Source organism: Salvia splendens, chromosome 9 (genome assembly GCF_004379255.2).
Source record: "Salvia splendens isolate huo1 chromosome 9, SspV2, whole genome shotgun sequence".
NCBI classification, from domain to species: Eukaryota; Viridiplantae; Streptophyta; class Magnoliopsida; order Lamiales; family Lamiaceae; genus Salvia; species Salvia splendens.
The window spans coordinates 9,899,126-9,919,795 of NC_056040.1; the positions used below are offsets into that span (position 1 = coordinate 9,899,126).

Sequence of the window (20,670 nt, forward strand, 5' to 3'; positions counted from 1 at the left end):
ACCACCATATCGTATACCTTACCGTAAATTCGGTATGCGAAAAAAATCATACCTTTATCTTACCAAAATTTTCGATATACCTTATTTTCGGTATGGAGAATTTTCATACCGATATCGTACCTCATGTTTAGTATGCCGTACCAAAGTTCGGTATACCATACTTTTGCGGTATACCTTACTTTCAATATCAATGAAAATTGAATATTTGAGGTTTTAGAATACTATTTATATTTTATAGTAATTTAAATAATATACGGGGTATTAAATACTAGTATATTTTATTCATATTATATTATATTTCACAATAAATTTTATAATTTAAAAATATATAAATTATTTTATATATTATTATATTCATATTTTACAGTATATACCTTAAATTACGGTATATACCGAATTTCGGTATGCCGCGGTATATAAAAATTCATACCTTTACCTTACCGAAATATTTCGGTAAGGTATCATACCGTACCGAAAATTCGGTATTTTCGGTATTTTTTCAGCACGATAAGGCCGGTATTTCGGCATTTTGGTATTTTTCCCCGGCGAGTCCCATCCCAAATACTACCTAAATCTACTTAAATTTCGATGGTACGCTTGTTTAATTAAACTTGACAAATATGGAAACATAGAGACAAACTAAAAATGGCTTAAACTTTGCATAATTAAAGCTTGAAAACCCTACACTGTTGTTTTTCTAGGTGGAAATAAATAGTCTCAAGTAATAATGATGTCAATCATGACTAAACCCAAAGAGTCTCACTTTGTGGGGCTAACATCATAGTGAAGTGGTTAATAATCTTGTCTAGATCATGAAAATCATTGTGCCGCGTCTTCTTTTCTATATTGGCTACTATTTATTCAACACATCAAAAACCATAATAATTCTAGCTCGTCATACAACGCATGTACATCCATCCAAGTCGAGTGACATACTCTACAATGCTGGACCCATAATTTCCGAATTGCAGAAATAATCAATGTATGCGAAGAAAAATAAATCTAAAACAAAATGTACAGAAAATCCTCTCCACAGTCACGGCTCGGCTGGAGCCAAGCTGAGATGGAGATCCAGCCCAAACGCATCGTCGAAACTGGGCCCATCGCTGGAAAATCTACTCAGCGGAGGCCCATCCAGCCTCCCATCGTGGGCCACAAGGGGCTGCGAAGGCCCAATAGTGGAGTCCAGTGGGGCCCGGCCGGTGGCAGGGGCGAAGACGCAGCCGTGCGACACGTGGAAGGGGGGCGCGGGGCGCGGGCCGTAGACCCAGGCGGCGGGGGTGGGGGGGAGGAGGTGGGGGGGAGGGGAGAAGGCGGAGATGATGGGGTTTCGCAGGTAGGAGGCGCCGGTGGTGCGCGTGGCGAGCATTTGGGCGCGCTTGAGCTGCTGGCGCTCCTTTTTGTGGGCGTTTTGGTGGCCGCCGAGGGCCTGCGAGTTGGCGAACTCGCGGCAGCAGTATTGGCACTCGTATTTGCGGCCGTCCGCTGCCCCGGGGTCTGCGGACCCCGGGGGCGCCCTAGAGTCTTCTTGGTCTTCGGTGACGTGGAAGCCGAAGAGCTTTAATGGCGCGTTGTTGCATGCCTTGTTTTGGTAGTCCACATCCGCCATGCTAAACATACATACAACTACCTAATTTTGTATATATAAATGTGTGTGTGTAAAGAGAAATAGAGTGATTGGCTTTGTTAGAGAAGCAGAGTTTGGTTTTATAAGGAGATTCTTGCATGAGTGGGGTATTTATACAAGTAAATTTGTGTGTGTGTGTGAGAGAGAGAGAGATGGTTGCGGACATAACTAGGGAGAAGAAAGTGAAGTGAAAATGGGAACACTAAAAGGGACCCAATGGATTGCATTTGTTGCTCGATCAACATCATTTTTTCCGAGTCTCATTCTCTTCTTCACATTATCCACACAAGTTACCCAACTGCCCTTTTCTTTTTAATTAGGGGTTATGCTTTTATGATTAGTTGAATACGGTCTCGTTCGATTGCGACAATTCATTATTATATGATTATCCATTTAAAATTAAGTAATGTGATTATTTTAGTTGGAGTGAGTGACTATAACCTTATTATATGATTATTTGTTTAGGATTAATTAAATTGTGAAATTTAATCTCATGAATTAAAACTAATAAATATTCAATGATGAGATACTATAACGTTTCAAACTGAATCAGCCCTATAAATATATGAATTGTTACAAATTGATTTGGATTCATGTACCATTAGAAAGACATTTTGAAGGATTTCTAAAGGTATGTTGGGATTTTTAGGACTGTGGAAGATTGACTCATGGGTCAATGTAATCCAAACTCAAGTCAATTTTTTAAAATAAACATTCGTACTATAGATCTTATTACTTATGACAAAAAAATGGAATAGGATGATAAAAAAGAACCCTTCAAGTTACTATAAATTAATTACTGTGTCGACTTCAATTAATTATGCATAACTATTATCATTGTTTCTAGTATACTAGGGGTTTCCCATAAGCAATCGTCTGAAATGAACACTTGTTTTATCTTGGGAAATGAAAAGAAAACTATAATGCTGAGATATTTGAAAATAGTATAGTAGTAGAATATTGATTTGTGGAGCCATGATTATTAGCTATAGTGAGTGGGGATTGGGGTAAAGAATGTTGATACGAGTATATCTACGAGATATTCTCATATCTCTATTATTTTATATATTATTGATTTAGCATATATTTCATATTTTTTATCACTAAGTTAGGTTATTAGGAAGTATTATAAATAGGAGCCTTTGTTATCTTTTGAATAATTCATTGAAGAAATACAATTTATCTTTTTTATTCGTCTTTTACTTTTAGTTATTTACTTTCACTGCAAATTCATCTCGCCAAACCCTAATTGGCCGAGAAATCTAGGCTGCTCGACGGGGAGACCCCGCGAACGAACCTAACCCTTCTCCGGCGACTTCGCGCTGCCGGAACCGATACGAGTACCCTCGTATCAAATGTGGTGCATGTGACCGTTGCAGGATAGTCGAGCTATCAAATGATTGAGTTTGCCCCTTGTTTCCGAGTTGTACATAACATAGCTACCTTTTTATTGCTAGCAACTGAACATATTCAATTATTCATGGCACAAGATATCAAAGGTAGAAATTAAATCCTGCAACCGAACATATATATGCAATTGGATTAGTGGACCTACTTCAATCTATTATTTTATTCATCTTAAATTACAAATATATTCCTATGACAAGATAGCTTTTCTCTGTTTATAATCATTCATAATTTGCATCAATGGATCATTCATTGAAAGTCCAACATAAAAACACCATATATAGGTTCATTAAATTGCAAGATTTGGTAATTATGCACAAGATATATATCAAAAGTCGAAATTATTAATTTCGATGTGCAAATACAGCACTGCTTAGTGCTTAGCCAGCTTTGAACATTAATGCTTTCGAATATTTTATTATTGAAATTTCATCATACTATATAATCTCAGTTACCAAATTAACTTCATTGGTTAAATTTCTGAGGTATTTACGTAACTTTTACTTGATGCCATCCTTGTCCTTGACCTTAACTTCTTGCAGATATATGGAGAAGAAATTATGCTTTAATTTTCTTGTCGTACACCACTTATTATGACAGTATACCAGAATTTGTTGGAAAATTAAGTGGCAAATTTGCATTTAATTAGACACCAGATATATCAACATTCACACCTATTATATACTCCTATTATATATATGTACTTGATAATATTTCTACTAGAGGATTAGTCGTTCAACACTCGAGTATTTATACCAACTAAAAAATTGTGTTGGTAATATAATGTCGGGACTTTTGTAGTTGTCTTATCTTATATTATTACATTAATCTAAAGTCTTCGTACGATTTGTTTTCAAATTCCAAACTTCATACTTTTCTAACTAAATAGAGTAATCTTAGTTGAAATTACAATTTGATACCGACATAATGAACGAAAAGTAAGACCTATACCACATACAACGAGTTTATATATAATCATTTGTAGTATGAATTTCGATAAGATGTTTTAACTGCATGTTAAGTGGGCCCACCGAAGCATTACGTGTTAGTGATTAATTATTGTTGAGGATGTTTGCGTGATTGACGTTGAAAGTTTAAACTTTTGCTTTCAATGTGAAAGATCTCCAAGAATCTTACTAACTACAAATTGAGAGAAAGAGAATAGTGTGTACAAATTTACACACAAACACATACAAATATAAAAATATTATAAATAAACCATTATATATCTATTGTTACTAACTTAATAATTCAAATTAAAATTTTTAAGTAATTTAGTGACTTGGGCCTACTTGAGTTTCATTGTTATTTTAGGATTTCTCATAGAATTTTACCTATTTTTAGTAAATGAATTTTTTATTACATTAACTCATGATTCCACTCAGGTTTATTACTACTACTATATTATAAAACTAATTAAAGTGGAGTGTATAAAAGTAGGATTTAAAATATTCTAACGTACATTTTTTTTAATATTTCTAAAAACACGAACTTTTGCTCATTTATGGAGGGAGTATATTTTTAAATTCGATATAAACTATCATTACATAGTCAAAGTTAGTGGATAAATTTAAGAATAACCTAGCATGCATTGCATGTGATACTAATACTTAGGGGTATGTTAATTCGGTTTAAGTATTTCTTTTATATTAGTTTGAATTTGAATTTCCTAATCACGATGATTAGCATGGCTGAAAAGTCAATTGTGTCTTCGGCAGTTTTTGGTTCTAGGAGGTTAGGACGAAACTTTTTCGAATTAAACATATGAGTTAAAAATTTATTCGATTTTTAGAATTATAAGTATTTGCTAAAATTATAAAATTTATCAATGTAAAATTGGATGACGTATGTCACACTATATTTATTCATCATTTTATCATACTATGCAGATATATGAATTTTATTCACTAATTCGTCCAAAACTACGTTCTGCAAAATAAATTAATAAACTACTCAGTTTGGTCCAAATGCAATGAATTTGATTTTATGTAATTAGTTAGAATACAAATAATTAGAAGAAAATGCAGAGACATAAATAAAAAGGGTCACTTGCTTTTTGTCCCATCACCAGCTAAGCTAATCCAAATCAGAATTCGATCACAAATAGAGAGTATAATTAAAGAGAAATGTATTACTGAATTATAGTAGTTGAGAAGTTTTGTATAGTAGGCTAGTAGTAGTAATTATAGTTTGGAGTCCATAATAGAAAAATATTTCTTACAAAATATATCTATATATAGATATAATTACCTTGTCATCCAATTAAGTGGAATTGTAGATATACATATATATTAGCGAGGAAACCCTAATTAACTATCGATCACTTCTTCTAGTGGGGCTCAAGAAGTTGGTTTGACATTGGCAAATCTATAACTAAAGACAATCAACTTAATTAGGAAGCCTACACATACAAGTTTGTTTAGACTTTCAAGAATTGCTTGAAAATCGAATCTTTCTTCACAAAATTTAAAAGTTACAGAAATCGTGTAGTGTTAATTTATATCTCACTCTCGTGATGCTTTACCAGCTCTTACTAGTTTTAATATTAGCTAATGCATACATGGATATAACATAGAACTATATATAGTGATTTTTTTGGCATCCCCTATTCTACCCTAGCAAGTTTTTGCCTTGATTAGGATACTTATATTTTTTGGGCATTCTCTAATTAAAGTTTCGTGAACCTACAGATTATTCAACTAAATTCATAATTTTAATGTTTTTACTTAGGTGCATGGTGTGAAAATTTCAAGAAAAGAAAGATACTACCAATTTTCCAATTCCTACATAAAAATAGAGAATCTAGACTACAAATCTTGTCACTTTGAATTCAATTTCTTGCTACAATTAATATATAGATATGGTGGCGGACCTAATTATCTAAAGCTATAGCACAAAGCCATATACTTTTACTTTGTTTTTGATATTTTATTAAAAGTGGATTTACTATGGTTTATATAGTAAGTATATATTAAGAAAATTAAGTCTTGACGTGAAACAAGGAATCGGCCCAACTAAAATTCTGAAACATTTAATAATGAATCATAGTATAATAAGACAAAAAAAGGCTAAAAAATAGTCAAGTTTATTAGACAAAATATAAGCACATGACCGCCCCATTATTGTAGGGAAAAACATGTTATTGATCAAACAATTCAGATTTAGATGTACCGTGCCGATATAAATAATACTATTTCATTTATTAATCATAAACACAATATATATAAAATATTTTTTCGTTTAAATTTGATGAGCTACACATATCATATCCATTTGCTCATTTGTGTATATATATGGGGTTGTAATCAAAATTATCACTAATGGTTATAATTAATTAAATTTGATTGTCACATAGCATCAATCATAGTTATTTGATTATATTGCAATCCTAAGATTGATATTTGGTCTACTTAGCTATGCAGAAAGATATGGCTGAATTTTAATAGAGAGAATTGGATTTGGTAGAAATATTTAGTGTAAAAATACAGAACCATACTTTTTTTGTAAAAAAATATTGTTTCGAAACTTAAATATTGATGAGTGTTTGAATAAAAGCTAGCAAGCTTGTCCAATCAACTTCTTCACAAGCTTGTTGATTAATATACTAATAATTAAACATGATGAGGGGCTTTCCTGAATGGTTTCCACCACCGATTAGAAAATGCTTACTTTAAAGGACCTTAATCATGCTATTTTCTTGGTGTTGATTGAAGTAAAATCGAGATAATTATTATTTGAGATTGCCTAAATCGTGATTATGCCCCACTAGTTGTGTTTGTCAAGACTATAGAAGCTTATTCAATCAATATCAATAAAAGATTATTTCAGACACAATCCTATCATAATAATACAACCCCCATTAACTTTCTAATCATCTTTGTTCCCTTTCTACAGCTATGATTTTGAAAGATCCAAACAAAGGAAAAGATGATACGAGACTTAGTTTCCAAGTTGTAATCCCCTTTTATGGATATGTTCACAAGCATATATAATTAAACTAACCATTTATTTATGTGGGGCTGACTCGAATAGAATCAGTGGAAATCCATTGTTTCGTCTTTTTATCAAATTATGTCAATATTACACACGTAACAAGCATATTTGAATGGCTCTGAAACATATAGATACTATAGGAGTGATGACTCCCTCCAAATAATTAGTATTCCAAGTTGTGGGATTGTGGAGTTTGCTTTAAGTCATGTGATGTGACTCTATCCCTTGTTATAGTTAAATATACATGTCAACACTTAAACAATTAAATACTTATTTAATAGTCTACTAACAAAGCCTAAGCCTAGATTACATGAGTCAAGAATGTCTACTAGTAGTATATTTTAAGACATTGATAGTGAACTCCAATATTTGAGCTTTTCTTAATTAAATAATCTTATTAGAAAGTCTCGTGAACCAAGATATTAAAAGGGTTATTTTTGTTTGTGGGGGTGGCTTGGAATAAGACAAACAAAATTGGCTTAAGGTTGCTAATAAATGGACATTTATACGGCAACATAAACACCACAATAGATATAAACGCAGCATATTGACAGTTGCACATGTCTTTAGGATTAATTAAATTAAAAATGTTCCTTGATTAGAGCTAATTGGGCAGTTTAGAATTGTAGAGGACAAAATAATGTTATCATCTATTCATCTCTAGCTACGTGAGCAGCATCATGACTTGCATAATTATATTATTACTTACAAAATGCTCTGCAGAACATGATGATTACCTATTTCTTTAAGAAAGAACCTTAAATAATCATTATTTTTCTCTAAATTTTGGAGGCAATCAATAAGTTGGACTACCGAAGCTGCAAGTGGGATGCAATTTGTCTCTACATTGATTTATTATCATTAAATGCACTTTCAAGTTACGTCAAAATTAGCAAGTTTCCTGCCATTTTTGTTCTTGTAATTCAAGTTAAATGTAGCTGATTAATTTATTTAATGGGTTTGTGGGCATTTATCCACCAGGATTATAATAGTGTGTGCTACGTATGTGAAATACCAGGGGCGGACACAGTAAGCCCTTACCCAAAGTTTTCTTTTCCTCTTTTCCTTCTTCAAATATTTTCATAATTTTCGTAAGCCCTTACCAAGCTGATGGCAAGAAGGAGTAAATCATCGAATATTATATGAGATATGAGGCTGAATCAGAGATTCAAAGATTCTGAAATTATAGAAAACTAATGGCTACACGATTTTAAGAAAGAAGAAGACTTGTTGGAAGAATAAATATTAAATACTCCCTCCGTCCAATAAAGACTGTCCCGTTTTTCTATTTTCGTCTGTCCCACAAAATTTGTCTTATTTCACTTTTTTACCATTTTTAGTAGTGGACCTATATACCACTAACTCATTCCTACTCACATTTTATTATAAAACTAATATACAAAAGTAACACTCACGTTTCACTAACTTTTTCAACTCATTTTTCATTATATTTCTTAAAACTCGTGTCCGTTCAAAGTGAGATAATCTTTGTGGGACGGAGGGAGTAATAATAATGTGATAAAAGTTAACGTGTGAGTTGTTGTCAGTTAAGTGCCACCACCTTTTGGAATCGTAAAAATTGACGGCCGTTTTAAATAGTTGACGGCCTTCTTTAGTATTGTAAACCACTTTTTTTTAAAAAATTTATTGCTAACATAATTCTAATTTCATCTTGTTTGTTTAAGATATAATTGACGCACTTTTTATTGATTCTCCTTTAAATAAGAAAATCTAGATTAAAACCATGTTGAATCTTTATTTCTTCTTTAACACTTTAAATCTTAATTGGTGGTTGGATTTTATTTGTACATTTCATTTTTTCTAATCTTTTTTCTTTCCAATTTTATTGTAAAAAACTGTCGTTTTCTACAATTTTATACTACTTATTTCATTATGAGAAATTCAGGTTGAAAATGGGAAAAATACAGGGCGATGTGGATTGAGTTCGAGGTGCCATTCCAATTTAATTAAATTAAATTTCAATATCATTGTTGTCATTGATTCACACTTTATATTAGTAACAACATATTATCAAGAAGTTATTAAATCTAAATATAATTGCTATGATAATATTTTTTTCTACTATATACTTGATCCTTATATGTTTTTTTATGAGTCTTAATTTTTATTAACAATTTTTAAACCAATTTTTTTACTCCCTCCGTCTCAAGGAAGATGATCCCTTCCTTAGACAGCACGAGATTTTATGCAGTTTTATTTTGTGTGTTAGGTGGAATGAATAAAGTAAGAGAGGGGGAATAAAGTAGAGATAAATGTGTTTCCATTTTTAGTAATGAGTCATCTTGGTTGGGACAAATCAAAAAGGAAAGTGTGTCATATTAAATGGGACGGAGGGAGTATATCTTTCATATTTTATTAATTTTGAATCAAAACTCGTATAGTCTACTACCAATAAAAAATATTCCCTCCGTCCCACATAATTTGACCCAGTTTTCCATTTTGGGCCGTCCCACATAATTTGACCCATTTCACTTTTACCATTTTTGGTAGTGTACCCCACATTCCACTAAGTCATTCCTACTCACATTTAATTATAAAACTAATATATAAAAGTATGACTTATATTCCACTAACTTTTTCAACTCACTTTTCATTATATTTCTTAAAACCCGTGCCCGGTCAAAGTGTCCCAAATTATGTGGGACGGAGGGAGTATATATGAATGAAGGGGTTATTATTTTTTTTCGCACACATTTAAAGTGAAGCCCTTACTAAAAAATTTATATGCGTCCGTCCATGTGAAATACCATATAGCTAAATTAGGCCTTCCAGTCTCAGATCTGTTTCTCTTTTTCTAATACTCCTATTAAGCCTATCAAGAATGCAAGTAGATTAATAATTCCATTACCTATTCCCTCTTTTATTAGTTTCATGTGATATTTTATTGGTATATCTAACATACAAGTTGCAATTTTCAACAAGTACACACCAAAAACAAAGCCCAAAATCAAATTTGTACAAATAATAATTTAAAATCAAAATTCAAAGCAATGGTAGGACTCTAAATTTGGCCGGTTAAGACAATCTAGGAAGCCAAATTCCTCAAACTCCAAATTAATTACTCCCCCCATTCCACCATAGTTAAGTCATTTTTTATTTTAAGAAGTTCCTTCATAGTTGAGTCATTTCCCTATAATAATTAACTTACTTTTCCCTACTCCATTCTCTCTCTTACTTGATTATCTCTACTTTATTCACTTTTCTATTTTACTCTCTACTTTTTTATATCTCTTACTTTTCTCTTCCTCCATTTAACACAATAAACATTTTCTCTAAACTTCATGCCAAAAAGAAACACCTCAACTATGTAACGTACTGATAGATCCACCTAATCTGTAAAGGGAAAAGAACGATAGCAGAGAACAACAAAATCCGGAAAATATGGTACTACAATACTACAATTAACATAAAAGATGGATGAAAATAACAAAACACAAAGAAACATGAAAGATCGAAGAAAAAGTTGAAAATCTAGTCACCATCCATACTAGTACTACATAAACAAAATTATGTGTCTCGGTCTTTAAAGGCTATGTTAAAGCAATTTTTTTCAAGATTTGAAGACGGTGAATGAAAAGCAGTAACTTTAAATATGATGAAGGCACTTTTAAGAAGCACACGACTCTTAAACAAAAAAAGGCCTAAAATGAATAAAATTCTGTATTTGGATTTTGATAATTTAATCCAAGAATTCAATTGCCTCCTGCGACAAGCATAATATCTGAAAAACCCTTGTGCCAATGCAACTGACAAAAAGTAAAGAATTGAGTTACAAACAAAATTACTGTTGCAGTGAAACCAGAACAGATATAAATCAATTTCCTTCGACTATTCTACCAACTATCCCAGCTCAACGTCGGGCAACGATCAGCTCCATGAATAGAGACCTAATTACATACATTTTACAGCAACAATATGACAGGCCAACCATAATGGAACATCCTCAAGAATAGCATGCAACTCCACCAAATAATACGGGCCGAGCCTTATATAGACAGAAAACTGCCACACATAAAAACATGAAGGAAAGAACGAACTTCAAACCTTGGAAAGCAGGTAGCTGTAGCCCCATCACCATTCACTTTTTGTCGGATCCTTTGAGATTAAGGTTGAACCATTTCTTCTTTGAAGATTTATCCTTTGAATCTGAACTGCCTTCTTCCGCAGGACTCTCGGATTTATTATCCTCCCCTAGTTTGCTGCTACTTCCATTGCTAAAATGTGCATTCCCTGGGAGAGAAACAGTCCTTGATATGGTAAAAGAAGAGTGGATGCTATCTCTCAGTTTTAACAGCTCATCAACCTGTTGAAGCAAATACCATGAATGGTGAGAACAAAAAAAACACAAAAAAAAGGTTGACTTGATAAGTCAGCAACTAAATTATAAGCCATGGTACCAATTAACTAATATGGCTCGCTTAATTGAGAGAAAATATGAAAAGAAAGATGGAGAGGTAAAGTAGATCACAAATTTGGGGTAAAATTAGCTCAATTACTCCTACTGAAACAGATGTGTTCCCAGATAGCAGAAATCACATTTATGTAATGTACTGAACTAAGCATCAAAGGGAAGTGGTCCAATACAAACACTGAAAATGGATCTCAGAGGTCCCTCTTCTATTTGTGAGCATCAAAGGGCAGTGGTCCAATTCCAATTTTGTTCAAATAAAAATAATAAGGCTTCAGAACATTGGCACTGAGTGTTCAAGAAACTGACAGAACACCCTTTATCCCAACCCCCACATATCAGCATGCACGCCGTACAACTCAAAGATCATAAGCAAAATTTCAAAGGCAGATTAATTACCAAAAGGCTCACTAATACTCTTCTTTTCGCATAGCAATAAACTCATATAACCAAGAAATTAAACTGTAACTAAATGGAAAGGGAAATAAGCTTCAAAGTTTCGAACTTAGCCAGAAAAGAAATAAGACTTATGAAGGAATCTCGAAATGCAAACTTACAGACTGCTTTTCCTGAGCATATCTATTAGTCACTTCTTGAAATCGTGCCAGGGCCTAAAAAATGAGGAGGGTGAGTGGTTGTGTTAAGAAATGTATCCACAACTCCTTACTACTCCGTACAAAATTATTATAAACAGGAACGTAGAAATACCTTCCTATATTCTGTCTCAAATTGCCTTAACTCGTTTCTCTTCCTCAAAATTTGTGCTTCAATATCCTGAAGCTTATGTGTTGTATCCTCGTATGTCTTTGCACAAAGGGCCTCGATAGTATATGTAGCAGGTTTGAAAAAGTTATCTCCTGCAGGAACCACACAAAACACAATCCCTAATGAGTTCATATTTTATATACAAAGCAAACTTCAATGTTCAGATTCATCTGCCGAGAAAAAACAAGGATGCCATAAGAAGTTCTGACCATATATAGCAAATATGTGAGTGCCAGCTTTGAGTTCCGAGACCTCACAAGGTTGAAGGCCTTCGAGTCTTTTAAAGAAAGCAGCTTCTGGGTCCTTAGCCATTGCCAACTACATGACCAAGAAGTACTCATCAAAGAAATTATAGAATATGAGCCCTAGGTTAACAGAACAGAGAGTGTACACACCGCATTTATAGTTGAATCCATCCTGTACACTTGAAAATGCAAGAAGTACATTCCAGCCGATGTAGCCTTGCCTGCCTTCTCACTATCTTCCTGTATTAACAGTAACACAACCGTACAAGTCATCAAAAGGTGTTATGCTTCTCCATTAGGAAGTCATTTTTGTCAAATTATTTTTTTTAAATAGAGCCCAAATGACAATAATCATAGCCGGTTTATGAAATCTATGTTAGTATGCCTTGAATCTGTATAGGATTATGTTTCTTAGGCCCAGTCTGTCTCATGTGTGCCTATTTATATGTGAGTAGAGCACATAATTATGTAATCTGAAATCTGTAGCCATAATCTGAAAACACTCTTAATAAAATATGTTCTCCGTTTCCTGCCCCTGGACGTAGCCAACAACGTTGGTGAACCACGTAAATCTGTGTCTTCTTTACGTTTCTGTTTGTCTCGATTACACAATTGCTCTATTCTGTCACAACAATCTAAGACATAAGATTAAAGCTTCCCCATAGAAAACCTTAAGAAACTAATGAAAATCATCTTATGCAGCCTTGATTTTTTAAGTCTGATACAAGAGCATTAATCACAAAGATGGTATATTTTGAAATCCATCAACTGAAAAAGATAAGGATGAGATAAAAAAAATAGCAACACAATCATAAACATGGAAATGAAATAAAAAATACCTGCAATGCCAAACCATATCCCCCATTTGCATCTTGTTCAAAGTACAGGAGCTGAAAATTACATGTAATAGAACAGTTAGAAAGGAACTATATGCCTTTATAAGAACGTCAAAGTGAAAAAGTGAGAGATCAATTTTTAAAACCTTTTTCTTTTAAGTATAGGATATAACTTAATTATGTAGAGCCTTATAACAATACTTTGAGATATAATGAATGAGCCTCTGATTAGAGGGAAAGGAAAATGAACCATGAAGTGAAGTCCAGTTAAGTAGAGTCCAAGATGAGGGTTATCTAGAATATAAGAAACAAGTGTTTCTGTCCATTGCAGATAGCACATAGTTATTCGAAGTAAGGCACCTTAAATTTGCTTTGGGCAGCAGATGTCACTCGAACCACTATTCCTGACTCTGCTTGTTCATCGCTGATAGTTACACCAAAGAAGTGAGCAGACTGTTTTTCAACCTGTTAATAAATCATTGGACAATAGAATTACAGTAGATAAACATAAAGATGAAGAAGAAGAGAGTAGCATTATGGCTAGGCCTTTTTCTGGTAAAGGGTTACACACTTTTCCGCTCACAGAAGTTCCAATAGGTAGAGGTCTAACTGTAACCGTTCCATTCAAAGCATCTTCAAGAACATTGGCAGAAATTGTAGTCTTGATCGGCACACCCAATTTGCTATACAAATGAGTAGGCAATAGTGAGTTTACAAGTTAATCATAGGAAAAGATCAGATTCTCAGAAAAGAATAGAACCTGAACAAAGCTGCAAACATTGTGTTGACAGTTCCAAGATTTGACAAATCAATCTCCATGTCCATTCCTTCAGCATCAAGGGCCTTATTATCACCAATATCAGATGCAACAGAAATTAAAAGACACCCTCAAATAAATGACCGTAAAAGAGAAAGATCAATTACACAGGACACAACATTAGTTATTAGGGTAAAAATATAAATTCTTATATAACTTCTGTTCTAGATGGTTTATGTAAAAACATGATACTCTTTCAAATCACCGAATGCATTTGATAGTATGGATGCATCCGTACCACATGCATGATAAACAAATTAGCAAGTGATTGCTGGAGATAATTGTGTATGAAAACAACGAACATAACAAACCGGAAAAGAGAAAAGAAAGGGACCAACCCTAAGTCCCTAACAACCAAGAAAAGAATAAGATTCAAAATCAAGAAACTAACAAGAAGACAGGAGAGTACCTCAAATCCCGAATTATCATATTGCCTTTTTTTCTCCGGATCAGCCAGAATACTATAGGAATACGCGACCTCCTTGAAAAGCTCTGAAGCTTCAGGGTTGTTAGCATTCTTATCCGGATGATACCTGACAACACAATAAAAACTTCTCCGTAACAAGTCTAAGGAAACTTCAAAACACATAGTGTTGACGCATGCAGTGTGGTAGTTTCTCAAAAAAGGCCCAGATGCCTCATTGTAGTTACAAGAATAAAAGATATTCATAGACCTGTTCGACTCATCTTGCACATACTAGCCAATTTGATTATCTGAAAATAGCAATTATCAAGGCAAATCAAATGGCATGATCAAAAGACCCACTAACAATAGACAGCTTAATCCATTTTATTTTGATCAAAACAAATTAACTCATGACAGCCATTAAATGAGAACATAACCAAACATCTCCTTAAATACCAATAGATTGAATACCCATCAACTTAATCCCAAACCAAAACCAATATTCATCAAGTACCACAAATATCAAAAGAACACAATTATCCCCCTAAATCAGAACTGAAAAGTTATCAAATTTGCAGAAAAATAATGCTGAAATTCTACAGAGACACAAAATGCGCAACTGACCTATCTAAATTCGTAAATGCTTCTGCGAAAACAATAGGAGGGTGGAATCAGGTAAAAAGGTTTAGCAAAAAACATACTTTAGTGCAAGCTTTCTGTAAGCAGTCTTAATTTCCTGATCAGAAGAATCCCTGGTAACAGAAAGCACCTCATACGGATCTCGCCGCAACGCAGGTGCAGATGGTCCCTCCATTTTTGTCCCCGACATACTCTCCTCCTATCTCTAATCTTTTCCCAATTACTGATATTTCAGCATCCACAAAACATCCTCAAATGCATCAGGACTCGCGTTTCACGTACAAGCAGTCACCTTGTCTGCAAATCTGCAAGCAAATGCAATCAAATTCACAAATTTCAAAATATATCGGAGACCGAGCTCGGATCGCTGAAAACTTTCTCAGAATAAAATGCACAAATCAACAAAAAATAAGGGTTTATCAATGACAAATAGCAGTACGAAATTCTAGCTGTCTGTAAGATAAGATCTATTCCACGCAGATTTTCAATTGCAGAAAAAAGTAAATCGAAAGGCTAACAGCTCCAGCTCAAAGATCATTCACAGATATAATCAAGGGTTTTTAAGAATTACCTCGGATTTTCGAATTTGGGCGGAGAAGATGAATCGATTTTAAAGCATTTTTTGTATTTTATTTTTTTTGTCACTGGTTTGATGGCTTCAAGTGGTCATGGAATAGGAAATTACAATTCCTGCCTCCATTTCAGATTTTCAGTCATTATTATTTTCGTATCTATAATCTATCTATAATAAAATAATGATTTAGTACTATATAGCAAAACAGGGAAATTGACTGCTTTTTCTGTACAAAGGAAATAATTGGTCAATAATAACTGGTATCTAAATTATTTTTCCGATTGCTTTCTCCGTTTCTGCTTTTTACATAAAGATACTTTAAATTCTGATTGGTCATGATGTGGGGAATGGGGGTGGACAACTAGACGTCACCACAGTTCCGGAACCGGCGGTTCACGGTTCGGAACCGCCGGTTCCGGTTCAATAAATTGATGAACCTGAACCGGCCCGGCCAAGGTGTGGCGGTTCCGGTTCGTGAATCGTGGAACCGCCGGTTCAAGTGAACCGTGGAACCGCCGGTGATTGGCCGGTTCCGGGCCGGTTCGGCGGTTCGTTTTGATTTTTTTTTTTTTTTTGCATTTTGTAAATTGTAATTCAAGTTTAAAATGTAAAAAAACTTGCGTAAATAACATTAGAATGAAGCGATGTACAAATGTAATTTTATTGATACAAATTACAACTTCAAAATTACAAATTACAACTTTAAAATTACAAATTACAAGTTAAAATTTACAAATTACAACATAAAAATTAGAAATTACAACTTCAAAATTATAAATTACAAAAGACTTAAAGTCTTCATTACAATTTACAAAATTACATATTCGAAATAAAGGGGAGAAAAAAGAAATAAAGGAAAAGGACTTGAGCTCAACATAAATTTAAACTTAAATTTAAAATTTAAGTTGAAATATAAGTTGAGATGCCTACGTATCCTCAATGCTCAATTGCATTTTGGAATCAAAGTCCACGTAGTTCTCTTACCTTGCTTACCTATTTGGCTTGATCGGAAGTATTGGCGCCTACTCTTCTTCGTCGGGGAAGTAGTCTTGGTCGGGTTGTACTACTAGTTTGTCCCAATCCGGTTCTTGGTCTCTAATTTCGGCGGAGCACCAATCATCAAGTAACATGGTGGCTTCCATGTTTTGTCCGGTGAGCCTACTTCTTCGGTCGTCCAAGACGTTGCCTCCAACACTAAAGGCGGACTCGACGGCGACAGTGGAAGCCGGAACCGAAAAGATCTCCTTGGCCATTGAAGCAAGGATGGGAAAATCTTTCTCGTGTGAAGACCACCAATCTAGGACGTCGATTTGTTGGGGAACGGGACCTCCTTCTTCCTCATTGAATGAAAAGTGTGAGTCTAAATATAAATCTAACTCACTTACCGAATGTGCCGTCCTTCCTCCGCTGCTGAAGGCGTATAGGTCCGCCAATTGGGATTGGGTGTCGGGGTCATCAACTTGGAAGAAGCCAAAGTTCTGTGTTTGACGGGGGGGTCTAGGTCGAACTTGGTGGGTAGTGTTGTACTTGACTTCGTAATCGTGAAAGAGAGACCGCAAGTCGAACTCAAAATTTCTTTGGAGGCTTGGGAGGTGGGGGAGGTTTATTTGGAATGTTTGGGCAAGGTTTATGTAGTTGTCGTCGTCGTCAGTTTGCAAAGCTCGGAGTGGTTCAAGATCAATAGAAGCTAAACTGTTGTAATAAAATTCTAAAATTTTGAAAGTACCAACTAGTTTCCACTTTGGATCCAAAACTTTGGCAAGCAAAAAAACTGTTGGGATCTCATTGAAATACTTGAGCCATTTTTCAACCATGTAATATAAAACACACATAAGCTCAAGATTGTTTGCGGAATTTTTCATTGCAGTTTTAAAACCAAGTGATATGATCATGCAATGTTCTAAAACACGAACGGATGTGCAATAATACACACCCGATAACTCCATAGTTGCACTTCGAAAATTTTTGAATAATTTAAATAAACTCAGGCTTTGTTCCCAACAAGAAGATGTTAGATATAAATCATCAACAGGGTAAGTTCTATAAAAATCAACTAAATAGTCTATATGCTCCATTGTAGATTGCAACATGTCATATGTAGAGTTCCATCTAGTAGAAACGTCTAAAGTAAACTTTGTGTACCTTATTTTCTTCGAGTGGCAATACTTCTTCCACGCCTTGCCAATTTGAGGCTTCCAGTGGATCAAGGATACAGCTGTAGTAATAGGTTGAATATGTCTTTGCCATAAAGACAAAGCATCTTGTACACATAAGTTTAAAATATGACAAATACATCGTTGATGAAAATACTTACCACTTATCACCGGGGAGCAAGCCGCAATTAAATCGGATATACTTGCGGTGTTGGCGGTTGCGTTATCAAAACCAACCGAAAATATCTTGTTGCATAACTCATACTCATTCAAAACTTGAATAATTAAAGAAGCAATTGCTTGTGCGGTGTGTGGGGAAGGAAATTGTCTAAAACCAATCAAACGTTTATTTAAAGACCAACTATTGTCTATAAAATGACAAGAAATACCCATGTAAGAATTTCGTTGGAAAGAATCCGTCCACACATCGGAGCAAATATTAACTTTGTGCCCCAAGGTGGATAGACTCTTTGCAATTTCCATTTTTTTTTCAAAATACTGCCTGTTGTTAGATCTTTGAGCAGTAGAGGGGGGAATTCTTTTTGCAGCAACATTAAAAGCTTGTTGCATAGTCATTTCATATTTTCTGTCATTAAAAAAATTGAACGGCAAATGTTTCATTGCCGCCCATCTTACCATGGTATCGGTAGTATTTTTGGGATCGTATTTAAATAGTGGCGTACCTGTTTGAGACGATGAGCCGGCGGGGAAGTTGATTTGGGTTTGGGATCTAGAATGCCCAAATTCCACGGGGTGTTTTGCCTTCAAATGGCGTGTGAGAGTACCATATCCCCCACCGATTACAAATGGATAGACTTTATCGCAATAGTTGCAATAAGCTTTGAACTCGCCTGTCTCCACGGTAGTGGTCGAATCATCAGGATTAGAAATTACCACCGGGACCTTCTTGTAATGTTTGGTGAAGATGTCGGATTTCAACTTTGGAGGCATCTTCTTCTTTTGTCTCCCGGAAGGAGGAGGAGCTTCGGCCTCCTCGTCATTTTCGCCAACTTGGCCGGCGCTAGAAGGTGGGAATTGATGCGATCCATCGTCGCCTTCGTCCGATGATAGATTCACATCGTATTCGAAACGCGAATCCGAATGTGGCTCTTCGTCGCCGAGGGTGGCAAGTAACAAGGCCGCATTTCGATCTTCTTCCTCCTACGAGAATTATACACATTAAAACATATCATATAACATATTAAAACATATTAAAACTTACTAAAACATATTAAAACATATAAAACTTACTAAAACATATTAAAACTTACTAAAACATATTAAAACATATTAAAACATATTAACATATTAAAACTTACTAAAACATATTAAAACTTATAACATATAAATCAAAGGAAGGACCACGCTGAGGCATTCCACAATAGGCCATCTTGCACAAGGATATAAGAAAAGGCGGTAGTCCGCACATAATCTTTTTCCGAGCAAGTATACCAAATGGTGCTCTCAAATTAAAGACTTATCATATAACATATTAAAACATATTAAAACTTACTAAAACATATTAAAACATATAAAACTTACTAAAACATATTAAAACATATTAAAACATATTAACATATTAAAACTTACTAAAACATATTAAAACTTATAACATATAAATCAAAGGAAGGACCACGCTGAGGCATTCCACAATAGGCCATCTTGCACAAGGATATAAGAAAAGGCGGTAGTCCGCACATAATCTTTTTCCGAGCAAGTATACCAAATGGTGCTCTCAAATTAAAGACTTATCATATAACAAATTAAAACATATTAAAACTTACTAACATATTAAAACTTATATCATATAACATAATAAAACATATTAAAAAACTACTAACATATTAAAACTTATTATAACATATTAACATAGTAAAACATTTAATTTAGAAGTTTAGAACTTACTTGTAATCGAAGAGCGGCTCGCCTTCCCACCTCCTCCGCAACTTGTGCTCTAGAAGGGGCACGACGACGACGAGAGTCACTTTGATCTTGGGCAATTCCCTTGCCCCGATCACCACCACGACGAGATGAAGACATGATATTATGGAAATTGGAAGTAGAGAATAGAGAGTAGTGTTTATGTGATATTAACGTAAACAAGAACAACGTGAGTAAATTATGAGCGCAAATAACGTAAACAACTTGAGAGAAAGAGGATGGAGAATAGAGAAATTGAGATTGAGAGAGAAATTCTTATCAACACAAGAATGGGGTAAGTAGAAAATGAAGATGAGGGGGTATTTATAGGGGAAAAATGTGATTAAAAAAAGAAAAAAAAAGAAAAAATTTCAAATTTTTGAAATCCGGCGGAACCGCCGGAACCGCCGGTTTACTCGTTGAACCGCCGGTTTTTGGTCAGAAACCGCCGGTTTCGTCAACGGTTTTCTGACAAAAACCGGCGGTTTCTGACCCGGTTTCTGAAAAGGCTACGTCTAGGCCGGTGGTAGCCTGAAAAGGTGTCGGAACCGGCGAACCGCCGGTTCGGAACCGCCGGTTCCGGTGAAAACCGGCGGTTCGGAACCGCCGGTTACGGTTCGCAAATTTCATGAACCTGAACCGGCCCGTCGGAACCGCCGGTTCCGGTCACGGTTCGGAACCGCCGCCGACGGTTCCGGTTCCGGTTCGGAACCGCCGGTGACGGTTCCGGGCCGGTTCAGCCGGGCCGGTTCGGTTTGGTGATGTCTATGGACAACTGCCTTGTTCATTTCTAAATTGGGATTTTGCCTCGCTAGGCAAATAGGCATACATACAACATTAATTACACCATACGTATCCT

At 34.8% G+C, this 20,670-nt stretch overlaps 2 protein-coding genes across 4 annotated transcripts; both read right to left on the reverse strand.

The window, feature by feature from the left end:
• Nucleotides 1–734: 734 nt before the first annotated feature.
• Nucleotides 735–1,711, reverse strand: LOC121747492 (zinc finger protein GIS3-like). The gene has a single exon (XM_042141537.1). The coding sequence runs from the start codon at nucleotides 1,616–1,618 to the stop codon at nucleotides 1,037–1,039; it is 582 nt and encodes a 193-aa protein (XP_041997471.1). The 5' UTR covers nucleotides 1,619–1,711; the 3' UTR covers nucleotides 735–1,036.
• Nucleotides 1,712–10,695: 8,984 nt separating this feature from the next.
• Nucleotides 10,696–15,896, reverse strand: LOC121746488 (chaperone protein dnaJ 15-like). 3 transcript variants are annotated; one of them, XM_042140344.1, is made up of 13 exons: nucleotides 15,736–15,896; nucleotides 15,227–15,469; nucleotides 14,529–14,652; nucleotides 14,063–14,145; nucleotides 13,874–13,985; nucleotides 13,663–13,767; nucleotides 13,306–13,356; nucleotides 12,617–12,706; nucleotides 12,431–12,539; nucleotides 12,165–12,313; nucleotides 12,014–12,067; nucleotides 11,093–11,351; nucleotides 10,696–10,794 (listed from the first exon to the last, which is right to left on the reverse strand). In XM_042140344.1, exons 2-12 carry the CDS (start codon nucleotides 15,352–15,354, stop codon nucleotides 11,127–11,129), a joined length of 1,230 nt encoding a protein of 409 aa, XP_041996278.1. In that variant the 5' UTR covers nucleotides 15,355–15,469; nucleotides 15,736–15,896; the 3' UTR covers nucleotides 10,696–10,794; nucleotides 11,093–11,126. The 3 variants fall into 3 exon arrangements, with proteins under 3 accessions (XP_041996278.1, XP_041996277.1, XP_041996276.1); XM_042140343.1 differs by having other exon boundaries at nucleotides 10,696–10,935; XM_042140342.1 differs by having other exon boundaries at nucleotides 10,696–11,351.
• Nucleotides 15,897–20,670: the final 4,774 nt, after the last annotated feature.

Bases quoted from the DNA above. Each gene is read 5' to 3' on its own strand.
- LOC121747492 (XM_042141537.1), bottom strand. From the start codon at position 1,618: ATGTTTAGCATGGCGGATGTGGACTACCAAAACAAGGCATGCAACAAC.
- LOC121746488 (XM_042140344.1), bottom strand. From the start codon at position 15,354: ATGTCGGGGACAAAAATGGAGGGACCATCTGCACCTGCGTTGCGGCGA. The intron at 14,146-14,528 runs GTACTCTCCTGT...GGTGATAATAAG, and splicing joins ATGATAATTCGGGATTTGAG to GCCCTTGATGCTGAAGGAAT. The intron at 11,352-12,013 runs GTAAGTTTGCAT...TTGCTTCAACAG, and splicing joins ATGCTCAGGAAAAGCAGTCT to GTTGATGAGCTGTTAAAACT.